Below are 16,493 nucleotides of genomic sequence, written 5' to 3' on the forward strand. Positions count from 1 at the left end.
TGGACTTGCCCCTCTCTATATATCTCTTGAGCTTTTACCCCCCTACAAACCTAGTTGCAGTCTGAGATCCGCTGGCAGTGCTCTGCTAGCTGTTCCAAGGACTAGACTGTAAACCAAAGGGGACAGGGTGTTTTCGGTCAGGGCTCCTACACTCTGGAACAGCCTGCCAGAGGAGACCAGACCTGCAGAGTCAGATCATCTTGTTTTATGTCATTACTTAAGACACACTTTTATAGGAAAGCTTTTATTGTGTGATTTTATTTAATTTTAACTCTGTTTTTAAGGGTCTGATTTATAAGCTTGCATGCTTCTTAGTTTGTATTTCATTTAATTTTCTTGTCGCTCCATTTTGCTTTGCACTTCTTCTTGTTTTTATTGCCCACTGTGAAGCACTTTGTTACCTGTATTGAAAAGTGCTATATAAACAAAGCATTATTATTATTATTACTGGGAAAAATGTTGATTTAAAAACAGAATTTGATAGTTTGCAAATCAATTAAACCTTATAATTAATTTTAAAAGGATGCAAAGACAACAGGATTTCAGCTGCTCAACACTTCAGGGTCTTGTTTGTTGTATTTTTGGTTTTAATTGGTGACAAGTCAGGATTGCAGGAAGGCCACTTCAGCACCTGGACTCTCCTCCTACAGAGCCATGCTGTTGTAAGATGTGCAGAATGTGGTTTTGCTGAAATCTGTAAGGTCTTCCTGAAGACGTCATTGTCTGGATGGCAGCATGTGTTGCCCCTAAACCTGTATACTGTATATAGTTCAGCATTAATAGAGCCTTCACAGATGTGTAAGCTACCCATGCCATGGACTCTTATGATCCCCGTACCATCAGGGACGCTGGCTTTGAGCTGTGAGGAGGACACAGCGTCCATGATTTCCAAAAAGAATGGAGAGTTTTTATTTGTCTCATGAACTTTATTCTGAAAGGATTAACTTATTCCTGTCTTTAGAGTAAAGGTTGAAAATAATAGCCTTTAATGACAAAGATGGCAACTGATGTGAAGTGTAATCATCACGCCTGCTGTGTCCGCAAAGGTTAATAACTTGTGTGCTCAAGATAAAAAGGATCATTCTGTGGGACTTCAGGAGCTCTGTAATCATGAGTATTCTGTCTGTGTGTTTAAAGCAAAGCGCGGCTCAAACTGCTGTGTATTGTTTGTAATGACACTCAAGAGGCCGCGATGACAAACCCCCAGATTACAGAGCAGTAAACATAAATTACCTTTCTTTGTTTGCTCCTTAGCTGCTGCCGGCTCTGAGGGGATAATTGGAGTGAAATGGCCGAGTGGAGTTAATTTTCCATAATGATTGTTTTCATTCAGCACATTCATCGTACTTCAACACCGATGCATGATGCAGCTGTTGTTTGTTACAGGTAATAATCCAGTTCACTGACAAATGCAGGCGATCAGGAGAAGCATTCCATACCTTTCACAGCTGCTTTGGTTTTCTTCTTTTCAGCTGCAAAAAAATCAGAAATTAATTATTTTTACTGGATAAATAAAGAAAAAAAAGCAATTAATGAGAGTTCAAGTCGTTCAGTAGTGAGTACCGTTCTTGGCAGGAGCGGCCTTCACTTCTTCTTTAACAGCTTTTGTTTCTTTAAGAGAGATGAGTTCAGAAAGTTTAAAAGAAAAATAAAGAACAACAATTCATAACCAATCAAAGTAAAACACATTCCTCTGAAATCAAACTCATTATTTATCCTCTAAAAACACAGAAGACTTAACCATTTTTGAGCTAAGTCAATGCATGGATTGCCGATCTCTGCACAGTGGAAACGATCAGGGGCTTTCTAAATTCAGAGACATGAACATCTACCTACGAGACACAGCAGCACAACTTCATTAGTTATTGAAAACTCAGGACAGGCGGACAGTATCAGACAAGATCTAGTGAAACTATCCTGCAGCGATCAGGGGCTTTCCAAATTCAGAGACACACGGTACATCTACCCACGAGACACAGCAGCACAACTTAGTTAGTTATTTAAACAAATGCAGGCGATCAGGAGATGCAATCTGTACCTTTCACAGCTGCTTTAGTTTTCTTCTTTTCAGCTGCAAAAACAATCAGAAATGAATCATTTTTACTGGATAAATTAAGAGAAAAATTATTGAGAGTTAAAGTTGTTCAGTAGTGAGTACCTTTCTTGGCAGGAGCGACCTTCACTTCTTCTTTAACAGCTTCTGGTTCTTTAAGAGAGATGAGTTCAGAAAGTTTAAAAGCAAAATAAAGAATAAAACTTCATAACCAATCCATAATTAAGTCATTGCGTAGATTGATGTTATATTCACTGAAACAACCTCTGAACAGCAGAAACGAACAGGGACATTCCAAATTAAGAGATGTGTACATCTACCAACGAGACACAGCAGCACAAAGTCATTACTTATTGAAAACTCAGGACAGGCCGACAGTATCAGGCAGGATCTAGTGAAACTATCCTGCAACAATCAGGGGCTTTCCAAATTAAGAGACATGTACATCTACCTACGAGACACAGCAGCACAACTAAGCATTCAGTACCTTTCTCAGCTGCTTTGGTTTTCTTCTTTTCAGCTGCAAAGAAATCAGAAATTAATTATTTTTACTGAGTAAATCAAGATTAAACCAATTAAAGCTGGGGTTGGTAATCAGATTTAGATACATTTTTTGTCATACTGGTTAAAATGATCTTTATGTCCTGATGGTAATCAATACATAATGTGTTCTTAAAAAAGAGTGAAGAAAAGCTGCTATCTACAGCCGGAGTAAACCTGAGAAAACACCAACCAATCACCATGTTTTGGCTCCCCAAATTTTAAACCAATCAAATCCCGTCCAGCCGTTCTGCCCGCCTCCTGCAGAGCGTACATTTCCCCGGCGTGCACTCCTCTGAGTCCCCGTCCCCTGCCTCTGCTTCCCCTGACTCTACTGACTGCCCCTCTCGCTCGACCTCGGGCCTGTCCCCTCTGACCCAATGAGGTGCTTTGCTCAGGACTGTAGTCCGGATCAGAGTCTAAAAAGCTCTCACCAACAAGCAGAATAATTAATGACGTTCAGTAAGTCCTACAGAAAATATATATGTATTGTAGCGTCCGTCCGGACGCTGTAGGGATGACGAGCCGATTCGTGAACACGTTGATCTTTAATAACCGGTCACTGTCGGCCGTGATCACGCCAACCAACAAAACAACAATCAATGTTTGAATGAATGAAGAACTTCTCCTCTTGTCTCTCCTCTCTCCCGCTCACACACTCTACACCTCTCCTGATGCCTTCACTGACTGTCAACACTGTAGGAATTAAGAGCATCTACACTGAACAGGTTTAACAAACAGTAGAGCTGTTACAGTATTATATATGTGTTATAACTTTTCTCCTGATATCGTGTCACCGGTACAACTGGATAATGCTAGCATGATAGCTGTGAGTGCTAACAGCAGCCATGTTTGTTTGTGTTTTTAACTTTCACTATGAGAATGTTTTGGTGAGGACCGGTTTTGAATCAGTCACGATCATATGGTCGAGAATCAGCAGCGTTCGTGCATGTGAGCGGGGGGGGGGGGGTCGTTTTGGAGGGTGTTTTCGGTCAGGGCTCCTACACTCTGGAACAGCCTGCCAGAGGAGACCAGACCTGCAGAGTCAGGTCATCTTGTTTTATGTCATTACTCAAGACACATTTTAACGGAAGAGCTTTTATTGTGTGATTTTATTTAATTTTAACTCTGTTTTTAAGGGTCTGATTTATAAGCTTGCATGCTTCTTAGTTTGTATTTCATTTTATTTTCTTGTCGCTCCATGACAGTTGTGAGTACTAACAGCAGCCATGTTTGTTTGTGTTTTTAACTTTCACTATGAGAATGTTTTGGTGAGGACCGGTTTTGAATCAGTCACCATCATATGGCGCTCGTGCATGTGAGCGGGGGGGGGCGTCGTTTTGGAGGAGCTCCGAGGGAGGAGGGGAGGGGTTAGACGGAGTCATGAGGAAAAGCTACATTCAAATTCATGCTGGTTTTCCGAGACTACCAACCCCAGCTTTAATGAGAGTTTAAGTTGTTCAGCAGTGAGTACCTTTCTTGGCAGGAGCGGCCTTCACTTCTTCTTTAACAGCTTCTGGTTCTTTAAGAGAGATGAAGAGAGATGAGTTCAGAAAGTTTTCACATTTTGAAGCAAAGTAAAGAACAACACTTCATAACCAGTCAAAGTAAAACACATTTCTCTTGAATCAAATTAATTTTTTATCCCCTAAACGCACAGAAAACTTAACACACATGAGTTAAGTCAATGCATGGATTGATGTTGAATCCACTGAAACAATCTCTGAACAGTGGAAACAATCAGGGACTTTCCAAAGTAAGAGACATGTGTACATCTACCCACGAGACACAGCAGCACAACTTCATTAGTTAGGATGTAGTGATGAATAGCATCCAGTGTGCTTTACATCTGTGGGCATGCTGTTTGAGGATTGTCATGAAATATCCCTCAGTTGTGTGTGAGAATGTGAGTCTGTTTTTTCCAAGTGTCAACCTCCCGCCGCTAGAATTGAAGCCAATGCAGAAGCGATACAAACTGCAGTTCCTCAAGTGTCCACTTGAGGCTGGCCCCGAAAGTACCGGTCACCACATACACCCCCATTCAAAAAAGACGATCTTTACAGCAGAAATAAACATGTTTACAGCCTGGTGCAAAAAATGAGTTTAGTCTGGATAGCTCATTTATCTATCAGCACACTCTGTACGGGGTGAATTATTTCATAACGCAGCAGTTTTGAAGATATTAAACGTACAAGTTATGCCCAAATAAGGGCATGGCTGACTTTATTGGCAGGTGGGAACACTGTAGCTGTTAGTGAGGAGGCTTAAGGCCCGCCTCTTTACCTCACACTAGCTCAACAGAAGATAGGTTGAGTTAAGTATTTCCAATATGGCACCCACCGATGATTGGCTTCAAAACAGAGCTTCAGAAACAAATGGGTGATGTCACAGGTGGATACTTCGTCCATTTATTATACAGTCTATGGTTTTTTCATGTATTGAAGAGAGATGGAGAGCTTGGTGACACCTCTGGCTGTAGTTTTTGCCCCGTGCAGTGGGAGCGCTATGTCGACGGGTGTAGGATGGAGCCCTGTATCTTTAATCTGTCAGTAAATTTCTCAAATAGCAAAAACATTTTGTGTATACGCTTCTAAAAGAGTCGCATGATGTTGTTGTGAAAAAAGCATTTTGTCATATTTTCCATCATCTCCAGATATCATCTCTTGAAGTCAAACCATCTGCCTGGTGTTGAACTTTAAAGGCTGCTTATGTCTTTGAGGGGAAGAGATTTAGGAGGCAAAATGCTCTTTCAGTGAAAGTTCTGTCATGTTGACTGAAAAGTGTGAATCTGCAGGGATCCTTTATGACATTTTGCTTTTGGGTTACAAAGATTTAAAGGTGACATATCACGCTTTTTTCATCAATATATATTGGTCTAAGAGGTCCCCAAAACATGTCTTTAAAGTTTATGCTCAAAAAAACACTTTGAAATCAGATTTTGGTCTGCCTGAAAAACCCTCTTCTTCAGTCCTCCTCAGAACACTCTATTTTCTCTCTGACCACGCCCCCTCAGGAAGTGGATGTGCCTCGGCTCTCCAGCACGTTAATCTAATGTTTACATGTTGGCTGAATATACACGGCTGCTCACAGATCACGTTACTTCAACCCTCTGAATCTGATCCAGAATCTGATCCTGACGGAGAGTCGCCTGTAGCAGGACCTTTCTGAAGGATTGGTCACAGATTTAGTGTTTCTTGTTGTTTTATTTGTCAGTATGTCGACGTGTGTCTTGGTACACAGCTACAGCTACGACATGTAGCTATGTAGCTATGCTAACTAGCGCTAGCACTTTTCCATGATAAATAAAAATCATCCACTAGATCTTCAAATCTGCAGACGTGGGGAGTAAAACCGACCTTTGTGTTTATTAAGACAGCCTACAACTAGCATGCCTCCCTCCTAAGCTCCTTGTTAGCACACGTGTGCAGGGAATGGAAAACGGAGGAGGGATTCAGTATTATTTCATACAGTCTATGGGCTGAACAAGCTCCGAGCTCTGACTCCGTGACAGACCGGATATTGTTGTTACGTAACAAAAACACAGAAGTCTGAAACGGCTATTTTCACACACATTTACAGAAAGGTGGAGAAATCAGAACAGGGGCAGAATGGATTTTTTTCATTCTCGGGGGGTTTGTAGACATGCCAGGGACACATATTTCAGGTAAAGAACCATTAAAAAGTCAATTTTGCATGATATGTCACCTTTAACCAAAAGGAGCAGGAATGAGGAGCTGAGGAAGGCTATAGTCGTTCTAACGTCTCTCACCCTTAACCGGAGCTTCAGCAGCTGGAGTCTGGACCTCAGGCTGAGCTGGAGCCTCTTGTTCTGTGACATCTGGCTGGACCGGCTCAGCCTGTGGGACCGGCTCTGGTTGAGGTGGAGGCTGCATCATTGGCGGTGGATACGGTTGATATTGAGCATAGATCGGCTGCATCATCGGAGGCTGCTGGTAAAGAGGCTGCATAGGTGGAGCTCCCGGGTGGACGGGGTGGGCGGTCAGAACGGGGGCAGAGGGAGCTGAAAACACAGAGACATATTAAATGTTTGGACTTCTTACTGATGTTACCTGACATTGAGCTCTTGTGACTGCAGTGTGAGTACCTTGCATTGTGGGAGGAGGGTAAGGGTTGTCTGTGACCACATGATGAACTGGAAGGGAAAGGGTTTGTGTGACATTTTAGCCGACTGGCATTCAGAGGATGTTATAAAATCTTATATTCATCTCTATCCTTTCATCACTTACCGTACCAGCCAGGTGGAGACGGGCAGTAGACGGGTGCAGGTCTGCAGGGTCCGACTGAAGCAAACAAAAGAAACACATGTTGGTTTGTTGTTTGCATCAACAACATAACTTAGAATTACACGGCCCGTCCAGAAAACAAGTTGCCACCTGGATTTAAAGAAGCAAGAAGGTAAGAGCCTTCCATTGGATGATTACTGCAGTGATGAATGTGTGTCAGCTGGCAGCAACTTATTGAACCCGAGCTGATGCAGTGAGCATGTGCAAAAGATCAGTCTTTCTTAATTCTGCTGCAGACGACCTTTATTTTGAAGGACTCAAAGTATCCTGTGGTCATGGAATGGATGTTAATCTGTTTTCAGAAGAGTCAAATTATTTGTCCTGCATCAAGTGAAGAAAACAACTCAGGGGATTTTCTAGGGAGCATAAAGACTGGACTCAATGGAAGAAGGTCATGTGGTCTGACGAGTCCAGATTGACCCTGTTCCAGAGTGATGGGCGCATCAGGGTAAGAAGAGAGGTGGATTAAGTGATGCACCCATCATGCCTTGTGCATACCGTACAAGCCTGTGGGGAGGTGGCGTTCTAATCTGGGGTTGCTGCATTTGGTCAGGTCTAGGTTCAGCAGCATTGTGCGCCCAAGGAATGAGGTCAGTCGACTACCTGAGTATGCAGAAGGACCAGGGGCCTCATGTACAAAGACTTGCATGGGCTTCCTACTGAAACATGGCGTACGCTCAAATCCAGAAAATGTTGCATGCACTAAAATATCCAGATGTATGGATCTAGGCGCAAGGATCAACAGCTGTAGAAACGTGCGTACGCCAGCCATGAAGTTGGCGTGAGGCACCGCACATTTCCACGGTCATTTCACTCTTGATACATCTGAACTTTGCCGTGAAAAAAGGGGGTACGTCACGTTTTTATGCGTACGCACCCTTTGTACATGAGGCCCCAGGTCTTTCCATCAGTGGAGTTTTTCTCCCCTGATGGCACCGCCATATTTCAAGATGACAGTGCCAGGATTCATCGGGCTCACATTGTGAATGAGAGGTTCAGGGAGCATGAGACTTCCAGGGAGTCCAGACCTCAGCCCCATTGGGAGTCTTTTGGATGTGTTGGAGAAGACTACGATCTGACTCTCCCATCATCAATACCAGAGCTTGGCGGAATATCAATGCAACTCTGAATGGAAATGAATGTTGTGACCTTGCAGAAGCTTAGGCAAAAGCGTGCTGTACTCAAAGCTAAAGGTGGTCCAATGAAATGTGAAAGTGTGCAACTTGTTTTTTGGGATGGGCAGTGTATGTACATAATAAGTCTACCTTCTTGTCCGGACTCTGGGGCTTCTTCTTGTTTTTTGGTCTCTGTCTCTGTCTCTGTAAGAAAATAACAAGATGTCATTGTGGAGCTGTGATCACAGAAAAACAAAGTGAAGGTGACTCATTAGTGTCTGAGTTATTCCCCAACCTGTTTTTGAAGTCTTGGTCTTTTCTGCTTTTTTGGCTTTTTGTTGAAATGAGAAGAGAAAACATCTCATTAAATCAAGTTTTGACACACATCCAAAACTTGATTTGTACATATTTTGGTAATATGAAGTTAATATTCCAGACTTCATGTTGGTGTGAAAAATACACCAGTTAGCATACAGACCAGTCTCCCAGAACTTCAACACTTATTCAAGCTCGATCAGAAACAGGTCTGAGTACCTCTCAGGAGAAAAGGAGTCCTCTTGATCCTCCTGACGCTTGCCCCAAGACCTGGAATCCTGGGTAAACCTGCATTCAAACACACAGGTGAGTTAACTCATGGTGCAGAAATAAGAAGAGAATAACCAGGATAGAAATGTAATGCTACCTTTCCTCTTCGGTATGATCACAGCCTCAGGGTCTGAAAACAGCAACAGACAGCAGGTATCAGGTCTGAGATAATTAGCTCCGAGTCCTTCCTCTGAATGTGTGTTTACTCCCAAACCATTATCCGGTCCGATCCATCAATCAGTGTTTACGCTGTAAGCTACGGCATGCTGATATCCTCACAGCGCTAATTCATCACCATCACGGGTTAGCTTTGTTTGTGTTTGGACACAGAGATTAGAAGTCGTGTGGGAGTCTGTTCAATTAAAAACTTTGAAGTGTTGTGCGTACCTTTTTTCCTTCTGATAGCTGAAACTCTCCTCGGAGCTCCTGAAACACAAACACAAGATCAGAACCTGGAGGACGAGACTCTGAGCGTCTCACTCTGAGCGTCTCACTCTGAGCGTCTCACTCTGAGCGTCTCACTCTGAGCGTCTCACTCTGAGCGTCTTCTGACACCAACTTAAGAGGAAGTAAATCAATCTCTGTTTATAGATTGCTTACTGCTAATGTTTGCTTTATCTGTTCTTTACATTTCTATTACTTCTCTAAATCTGCTCCCTGCAAATAAATAATGACATGACACCTTATCAAAGTGAAGCCTGAACATTTGGAGCTCCCCCTGCTGGCTGGCTGGAGATGAGATTCGAGTCAAAACAGACAGAATTGTGACTTTGTCCTGAATTTCTGATGTTTTCTTGAAATTCAGACTTTTTTTCTCAGAGCATTTTGACTTCTCTCTCAGATTCGTGACCTTTTCTCAAATTTGAGACTATTTTCCAGAATTCTCATTTTTTTAATCAGATTATTGATTTTTTGTTATTATTCCAGTTTGATTTCTTGGATTTTTGATTTTCCTCTTAGGAATCCTGACTCTAAGCTTTTAGTTCTGACCTTAAATCTCAAATTTTTTGAGCTTTTTATCTTTTTCCAAGAGTTTGCACTTTTCTCTCAAAATTCTGAATTTAATCTCAACGTTCCTGAAATTTTTAGCATTTTCATAGAATGATGTTTTTCATTTTCATCACTCTAAAATGTCCGTTGAATTTTGATATTTTTTCAAAAGTTCTACGTTTTTTCAAAAATTCCATTTTTAAGGTCTTAGAATTGTGTTTTTCTCAGAGTTTGACTTTTTGGGGGTTTTTTAAGTTTTATTTTTTGGGGCATTTTTACGTTTTAATTGCCAGGACAGCTGAAGAGAGACAGGAAATGCAGGGGAAAACATGCAGCAAATGGTCGAGGCCGGAATCAAACCCGCGAGCCCCTGCACGTGGGGCGCGCGCTCAGAATGCCAAGCCAACAGCGCCTCAAAATTTGACTTTTTCAATGGCAAAAACTTGTTTCTAGGAATGCTGACGTTTTTCTCAGATTTCTGACCTTTTTCCCAGAATTGTAAATTTTTACTTAAAATTTTGACTTTTCTCTTAGAAACTTGACTTTTTAGAATCCTGACTTGTCTTCTCTGAATTCTGACTCTCTCTGAAATGATTTATTGGTTTAACACTTGGCTACAAAAGTCTGTATTTTGAGGAAAAACATCTCAGAAATCAAAAGAAAATCATTGCCCTTAACCTCTGCCATGTTTTAAAGTTTGATCTAATCATGCTGATTTATGCTCTTGAGTTCACGTTCCTGAAGTTAACCCTTACCTGACAGCTCTGCGGACAAAACACACTCCTGAAGTGAAGTGTTTCATTTTGGTTTTACTTTTGTACAATGGAAGGAGGTGGAGACACGTTGTCCATTTTTGTATACAGCCACTGCTCCCACCAGTGGTGCTGTTCATGGAGCTGTATCACTGGTAAGTCTCTTTACTTGATCCTCCAGTCTGTCTTGAAGTCTAACCTAACTCTAACTCTTCCTGTCCCTTTAAAGTCACTAACCATAAACCTTTCTGGAGTCCCTGAGCTCCCTTGTCTCGTAGGTTCCTCTGGATCTCTGCTGCTGTGGACGTGCCAGACTCCAGCTGCTACAACTACTACTATCCGTCTCCCCACTATCATCTCTCTCTCTCTCTTCATCTCCCTCTATCCCTCTCTCCATCTCAGTCTCAGCAGATGTGTGTCTAACATGAGTCTGGTCCTGCTGGAGGTTTCTGCCTGTTAAAGGAAGTTTGTCCTTGTCGCTGTAGCTTGCTAAATGCTGCATTATGAGATCTCTTTCTCTCTTCTATGTGCCCTAAAATACGTCTTCCCACTGGTTCGTGTTAAACAAAGATGTGATGAAGTGATGCCAGGCGTAAAGACGAGTATCACCAACCTTTCTTCTCCTCCGTCTTGGCTTCAGTCTTGGTTTCAGACTCCTCCTTCTTTGCAGAGTTCATGCAGGGACACACTGAAACCACATAAAGCACGGCGGTGAAGTGAGTCTGAAGGTTAGAGTCATAAACTGTCTGCAGAGCTCCTCCCTGTCTGACCTGAGGATTCACTCTTTGCTGCCTCTTCCTCGGGCTCAGCCACAGGTTTGCTCACAGCCACAGAGGCCTTCTCCTCCTCATCGTCATCCTCGTCATACTCCTCTTTTTTATCCTCCGGTTCGTCCACAGTTTTCTCTACAGCAGCTGTCGGCTCTTCATCATCATCATCGTCCTCATCGTCCTCTGGAGCTGCAGACTGGCTGACTGAAGATGAGAAACAAAGTGTCTCCAGTGTGAGTCACCGATGTATTAACGAACAGGAATCAAAGTTTCTACTTTAATGGGACTCTGAGAGAAATTAAAGGAACAGTTTGAAGTTTTTAGCACTAATTGGTTCATTTGGGCTTTTTAAAATCCCAGCCGAGTATTCTTCTCTTCTTTTCTTCAAAGCGACTTTAATCAAAGAAGAAGCGTGATCTAAAATCTGTGATGACTCCATGTTTGATTTTTTTAAATCCACCCACAGAAAAACTCATGTACTGCTTGTGGAAACATAATTTGTGCTACAGGATTTTTTAATAACGAGCTCATATTACTCTACAGGTATGATGGATGTCTGATACCGATTGTGTGTGCATCTTCCTCCTCAGCCTGGTCTTCATCAGCAGCCTGCGTGACATCATCGTCCTCCTCCTCGTCTGTGTCTGCCTCGGTCTTCACTGCCTCCTCCTGGAGAGTCAGCGCTGCTGCAGCAGAGGCTGACCAACACACAGAGCCAGGGCAAGGAGATTTAACACACTGTGACTTTTACATGATTGATTATAAATGAAAAAAATAAAATAAAATAAAATGAAATATGGGCGATTAAGAGTAATTATAATAATGTTAGGAAAGTGGTGTGAAGTTAGGAGGAAAGACAAAGAAACAGTCCTTAACACTAACATTCAATGTGTTCAGATATTAAAGCTCTCTTTAAGATGCATTCTTAAGTGTGTTGAAATACTCTGCTTTGATTTTAATATGACTGTCACATCTGAAAAAGTGAAAACAAACTCTAGATTTGAATGTGCCCTGCCCATCATGTGACCTGGAAGAAGTCAGATGACCAATGAGAGAGCAGTGACATCAGAGGAAACATGGAGGACACACAGGTTTGAAATCTCAGTTGGGCCCAGACTGAGAAGAAGAGTTTAACCCAGCTAAATCAAAGACTTGTGGATGTATCAGAGTGGTGAGTGTTTGTTTGTTTGTTTGTTTGATTCTAGCAGTGTGAGGAAACATAAAGTTGTGGGCTGTGATCTTGCAGTGTTTGGTAGCAGCTTTGTTGATTCTTGGAGGAGTCCCTGAGGTCCAGTTTTAATCCATAAAAAGGTGCTTGCTCCCACACATCTGCTCTTATCTGCACTGACAGTTGTTTTGGTGTCAGCATTGTTCTGAATCTGACATTAAATGGCTTCAAAATTCAAATTTTGCTTGCCCTGAAAAAGCGCACACACACCAAACACTGATCATCAATCTTATTTAACATGTGAAAGCCAGAAAGTGACAGAAACACACTTTGAATACAAAAAGGAGTTAAAGAAAGGAGCATATTTGACAAAGAGGGATGGCATTTGAGACGCTTGTGGTGGTTGATACTCTGCTTGTATTCACATTTAAACTGTCTGAATGGAAATCCTGGATGATTTAGTAGAAAGAAAGAAATCTAAAAAAGTCACAAAATAATTGTGGGAGTACTGTGGTAGAATTTAATCAAAAACACTGTCAACTATTAAGCTGTCTGTGCATCACTGACTTTTTTTCTTATTTTATTTGTTGTTAATATTATTATTATTATTATTTTTTATCTATTTATTACTAATTGTATCGTGTTAAGTTTTGATGTGGCCACTGCTTCTTTTTTGCTTGTTGACTGTTATAATAACAAAAAATGATTAATCAGAAAAATATTTAAAAAATGAAATCTGACATTTCTCAGCCTTTGATCTGAGAATTCTGAGAAAAAATCTTAATTGAAAAGTAATTACAATTATGATTCTGACCTTAATATCAAAATTGTGAGAAAATGAGAAGAAATTCTGACTTTTAATATATTTTAAAAAGTCAGAATTCTGACTCTTCTTTTCGTAGAGTTGACTTTTTTGAGTTCTGATTTTGATCGTAGAGTTCTGAGATTAGTCTTCCTGAAGACCTCATTGTCCGGATTGCAGCATGTGTTGCTCCTAAACCTGTAGATATTGTTCAGCATTAATGGAGCCTTCACAGATGTGGAAGCTCCCCAGCCCATGGACTCTTATGATCCCCATACCATCAGGGACGCTGGCTTTGAGCTGTGAGCTGATGAAAGCAAAAGATGCTGCGTCCATGATTTCCAAAAAGAATGTCAAATACTGATTCCCACTTTGCCTTGCTCCATCTTAAATGGGCGAGGTGATTCTGTTCTGTGATACAGTTTTGTCTTTTGAACATTATTCTGAAACTGTTGAACTATTTGCTCACGCAGTCTCTCACAAAGTGGTGAACCTATTCCCATCTTTCCTTCCTGAGAGACTCCGCCTCTCTGGAGTGACCTTTCTATACTGAGTCATGTGACTAACCTGTTGATCTTTAAACTCATTAGTGAGAAGATTTTCTTCTTGAAATTCACAACTTTTTCAATGTTTTGTCGTCTCGGTCCAAACTGTTCTGAAACATTTTAAAGGCCCTGTGAGGAGTTTTGAACTGGCTGAGAAACAGACTGAAAATGATACTGATGCCTCTTTATGACCTTCAATAGCAAGCAAGACCATCAGAAGCAACACTGACACCTTCTCTGTTGTCATTTTTAATGCCTGAATCCGCCCTGAGGGGGTAGGTGTCAGACCAGATGATGGACTTCTTCAGAAACAGCCTTTATTTGACTGTTTTCATGGAAAATAATTACATTGCCTGATAAAGTTGACTGGTAAAAGACAACAGGATGAGTTTTTTGTTGAAAACATTACTTTTGCATGTTTAGGACAAGAGATAAGAGGTATCACTTTGTCCACAAGGGGGCGCCAGAATCTATACAAAACAAAAGTTCCTCACAGCAGCTTTAAATAAGCATATATTTTGTCATAAATAACTTGATTTTTTTTGTTTTAATATCTGCATAATTTTCAATTAAATACATCATTTAAACTATTTCTTAAACCTTTATTATCATTTTGATTTTATTATTATTATTATCATTATTATCATTAATATTTTAACATTTTACAGTCCCAACTTTTTTGAATCAAGTTATATGATGAAAATATTTTTTGATAGATTTATTTAATTTAAGATAAGTCAATAAAAGGCCCAAAAGTCCTTTTAAAGCTTAAATAATGTGTTTCCATTATTGTTTAATATTTTGAATGGACCAACTGGCCAATCAGAACACAGCATCCATTAACAGCATTGTGACATTGGACTCAAAATTAAAGCGATGAATAATGTTTGACTGTACCTGCTAGCAAGAGATCATCAGCATCTTCATCATCATCATCTTCTTCATCTTCATCATCATCGTCATCCTCGTCATCCTCATCCGCAGAGAACCCTGTGATGACGTCATCTTCGTCTTTGTCTGCGTCAATGAACGTGTCCGTGATTTCTTTTTCGTCCTCGAGGTCGATGGTGAAATCAAACAAACTGGCGTCGAGATCTTCATCGTCTTTTTCGTCATCGTCATCATCATCATCATCATCATCATCGTCATCTATTGTCTCATAGGAGAGGTCGTCACTGAAGACGGTTTCTCCAGCGGATTCTTCATCAGTTTTGAGATCGACGTCTTCATCTTCGTCATCGTCTTCGTCACCGAGGACTCCGCTGTCTGTGCTCTCAAAAGGAGCGATCTCCTCCTCTTCCTCCTCCTCCTCTTTATCGTCATCAGGGATGTCCTCTGTAGTGACATCATCAACTTTTTCAAGGTCATCATCAAGGTCCACGTGGATGTCTAGGTCCAGATCTTCACCTTTGAGGTCCTCATCATCATCCTCCTCTTCATCGTCTGCAAAGTGCTCAGAGGAGGCGATGGAGATGTCCTCGTCTGATTGGTCCAGATCATCATCATCATCATCATCATCATCATCATCGTCATCATCATCTTCATCCTCCTCTTCAGTTTCTGCAGCAGCTTTGGCGTCTTCCTCCAGGTGCTCTTCATCTTTCACCCCAGTGACCTCTTCATCATCATCATCCTCGCTGGCGGCAGGAAGAGGAGGAAGGTCGAGCTCCAGGTCTTCATCGCTGTCTGCGGCGACATCATCGGCGTCTGATGATGTCACTCCCTCAGCTAATTTGTCATCTTCATCATCATCGTCATCATCTTCAACCTCCTCTTCCTCAGTGGAGAGAAGGGCAGATTCACTGACGTCTGAGCTGTCAGTGAACGCATCGTCACTGGTCTCGTCTTCGTCGTGTTCTTCGTCTTTGTCCTCGTCTTCCTCAGGAGGAGTGGCGTCGTCATCGCTGTCTTTGACGTCGACGGGAACGTCAGAGTCGGAGTCCGGAGACACGCCCAACTCTTCATCCTCAGAGGTGGAGATGGGTTCAGGAGAGGCTTCTTCATCATCATCTTCATCAGCAGCATCTGCCTTCTCTTCCTTCTCCTCATCCTCATCATCATCTTCATCGTCATCAGCCTCTTCTGCTGCTGCTTCCTCTTTTACTTCATCATCATCATCTTCATCAATCTGAGCCACAGCTGCTGCAGGTTCCTCCTCATCTTCCTCATCCTCATCCTCATCTTCCTCCATGTCAGCAGCTTCCTCTGCCTCCTCCTTCTCCTCTTCATCAGCAGCTGCACCAGCATCCTCTTCCTCCTTGTCCCCCTCCTCTGCTTCATCCTCCTCCTTCACAGCTTCTGCTGCTTCCTCCTCTTCTTTCTCCTCCTCTGCCTTGGCCTCATCTTCATCCTCAACAGCAGCTGCTTCAGCTCCCTCTGAAGGGGCCTCTTCCTCCTCCTCCTCCTCCTCCTCCTCCTCCTCCTCTTCCTCCTCCTTCACAGCCTCTGCTGCTTCCTCTTCCTCCCCTTCCTCCTCTTCCTCCTCTTCCACAACTTCAGCTGCCTCCTCCTCTTCTTCCTCCTCATCATCTGCAGCTTCAGCTCCCTCTTCCTTCTCCTCTTCCTCACCCTCATCCTCTTCTTCATCCACAGCTTCAGCTCCCTCTACCTCCTCCTCCTCATCATCATCATCTGCAGCTTCAGCTCCCTCTTCCTCCTCCTCCTCCTCCTCCTCCTCCTCATCATCATCCACAGCTTCAGCTCCATCCTCCTCCTCCTCCTCCTCCTCCTCCTCTTCCTCATCCACAGCTTCAGCCCCCTCTTCTTCCCCTTCGTCCTCCTCGTCCTCTCCTTCAGCCTCCTCTCCCTCCTCTGCTTCTTCCTCCTCCTCCTCCTCCTCATCCACAGCTTCAGCTCCTTCTTCTTCCTC

At 42.3% G+C, this 16,493-nt stretch overlaps 1 protein-coding gene across 1 annotated transcript; it reads right to left on the reverse strand.

The window, feature by feature from the left end:
* Positions 1-959: 959 nt before the first annotated feature.
* On the reverse strand, positions 960-16,418 carry LOC117824566 (FK506-binding protein 5-like; the record flags this gene model as incomplete). The annotated part of the gene is made up of 18 exons (XM_034700099.1): positions 960-1,266; positions 1,440-1,472; positions 4,068-4,115; positions 6,363-6,614; positions 6,699-6,746; positions 6,841-6,894; positions 8,163-8,216; positions 8,308-8,343; positions 8,547-8,615; positions 8,695-8,727; positions 8,985-9,023; positions 10,953-11,027; positions 11,110-11,313; positions 11,673-11,807; positions 13,313-13,386; positions 14,614-15,106; positions 15,428-15,590; positions 15,957-16,418. Coding segments are annotated over 18 exons (2,430 nt in total), but the record flags the coding sequence as incomplete, so codon positions are not given.
* Positions 16,419-16,493: the final 75 nt, after the last annotated feature.

Source organism: Notolabrus celidotus, chromosome 13, assembly GCF_009762535.1.
Source record: "Notolabrus celidotus isolate fNotCel1 chromosome 13, fNotCel1.pri, whole genome shotgun sequence".
Lineage (NCBI taxonomy): Eukaryota > Metazoa > Chordata > Actinopteri > Labriformes > Labridae > Notolabrus > Notolabrus celidotus.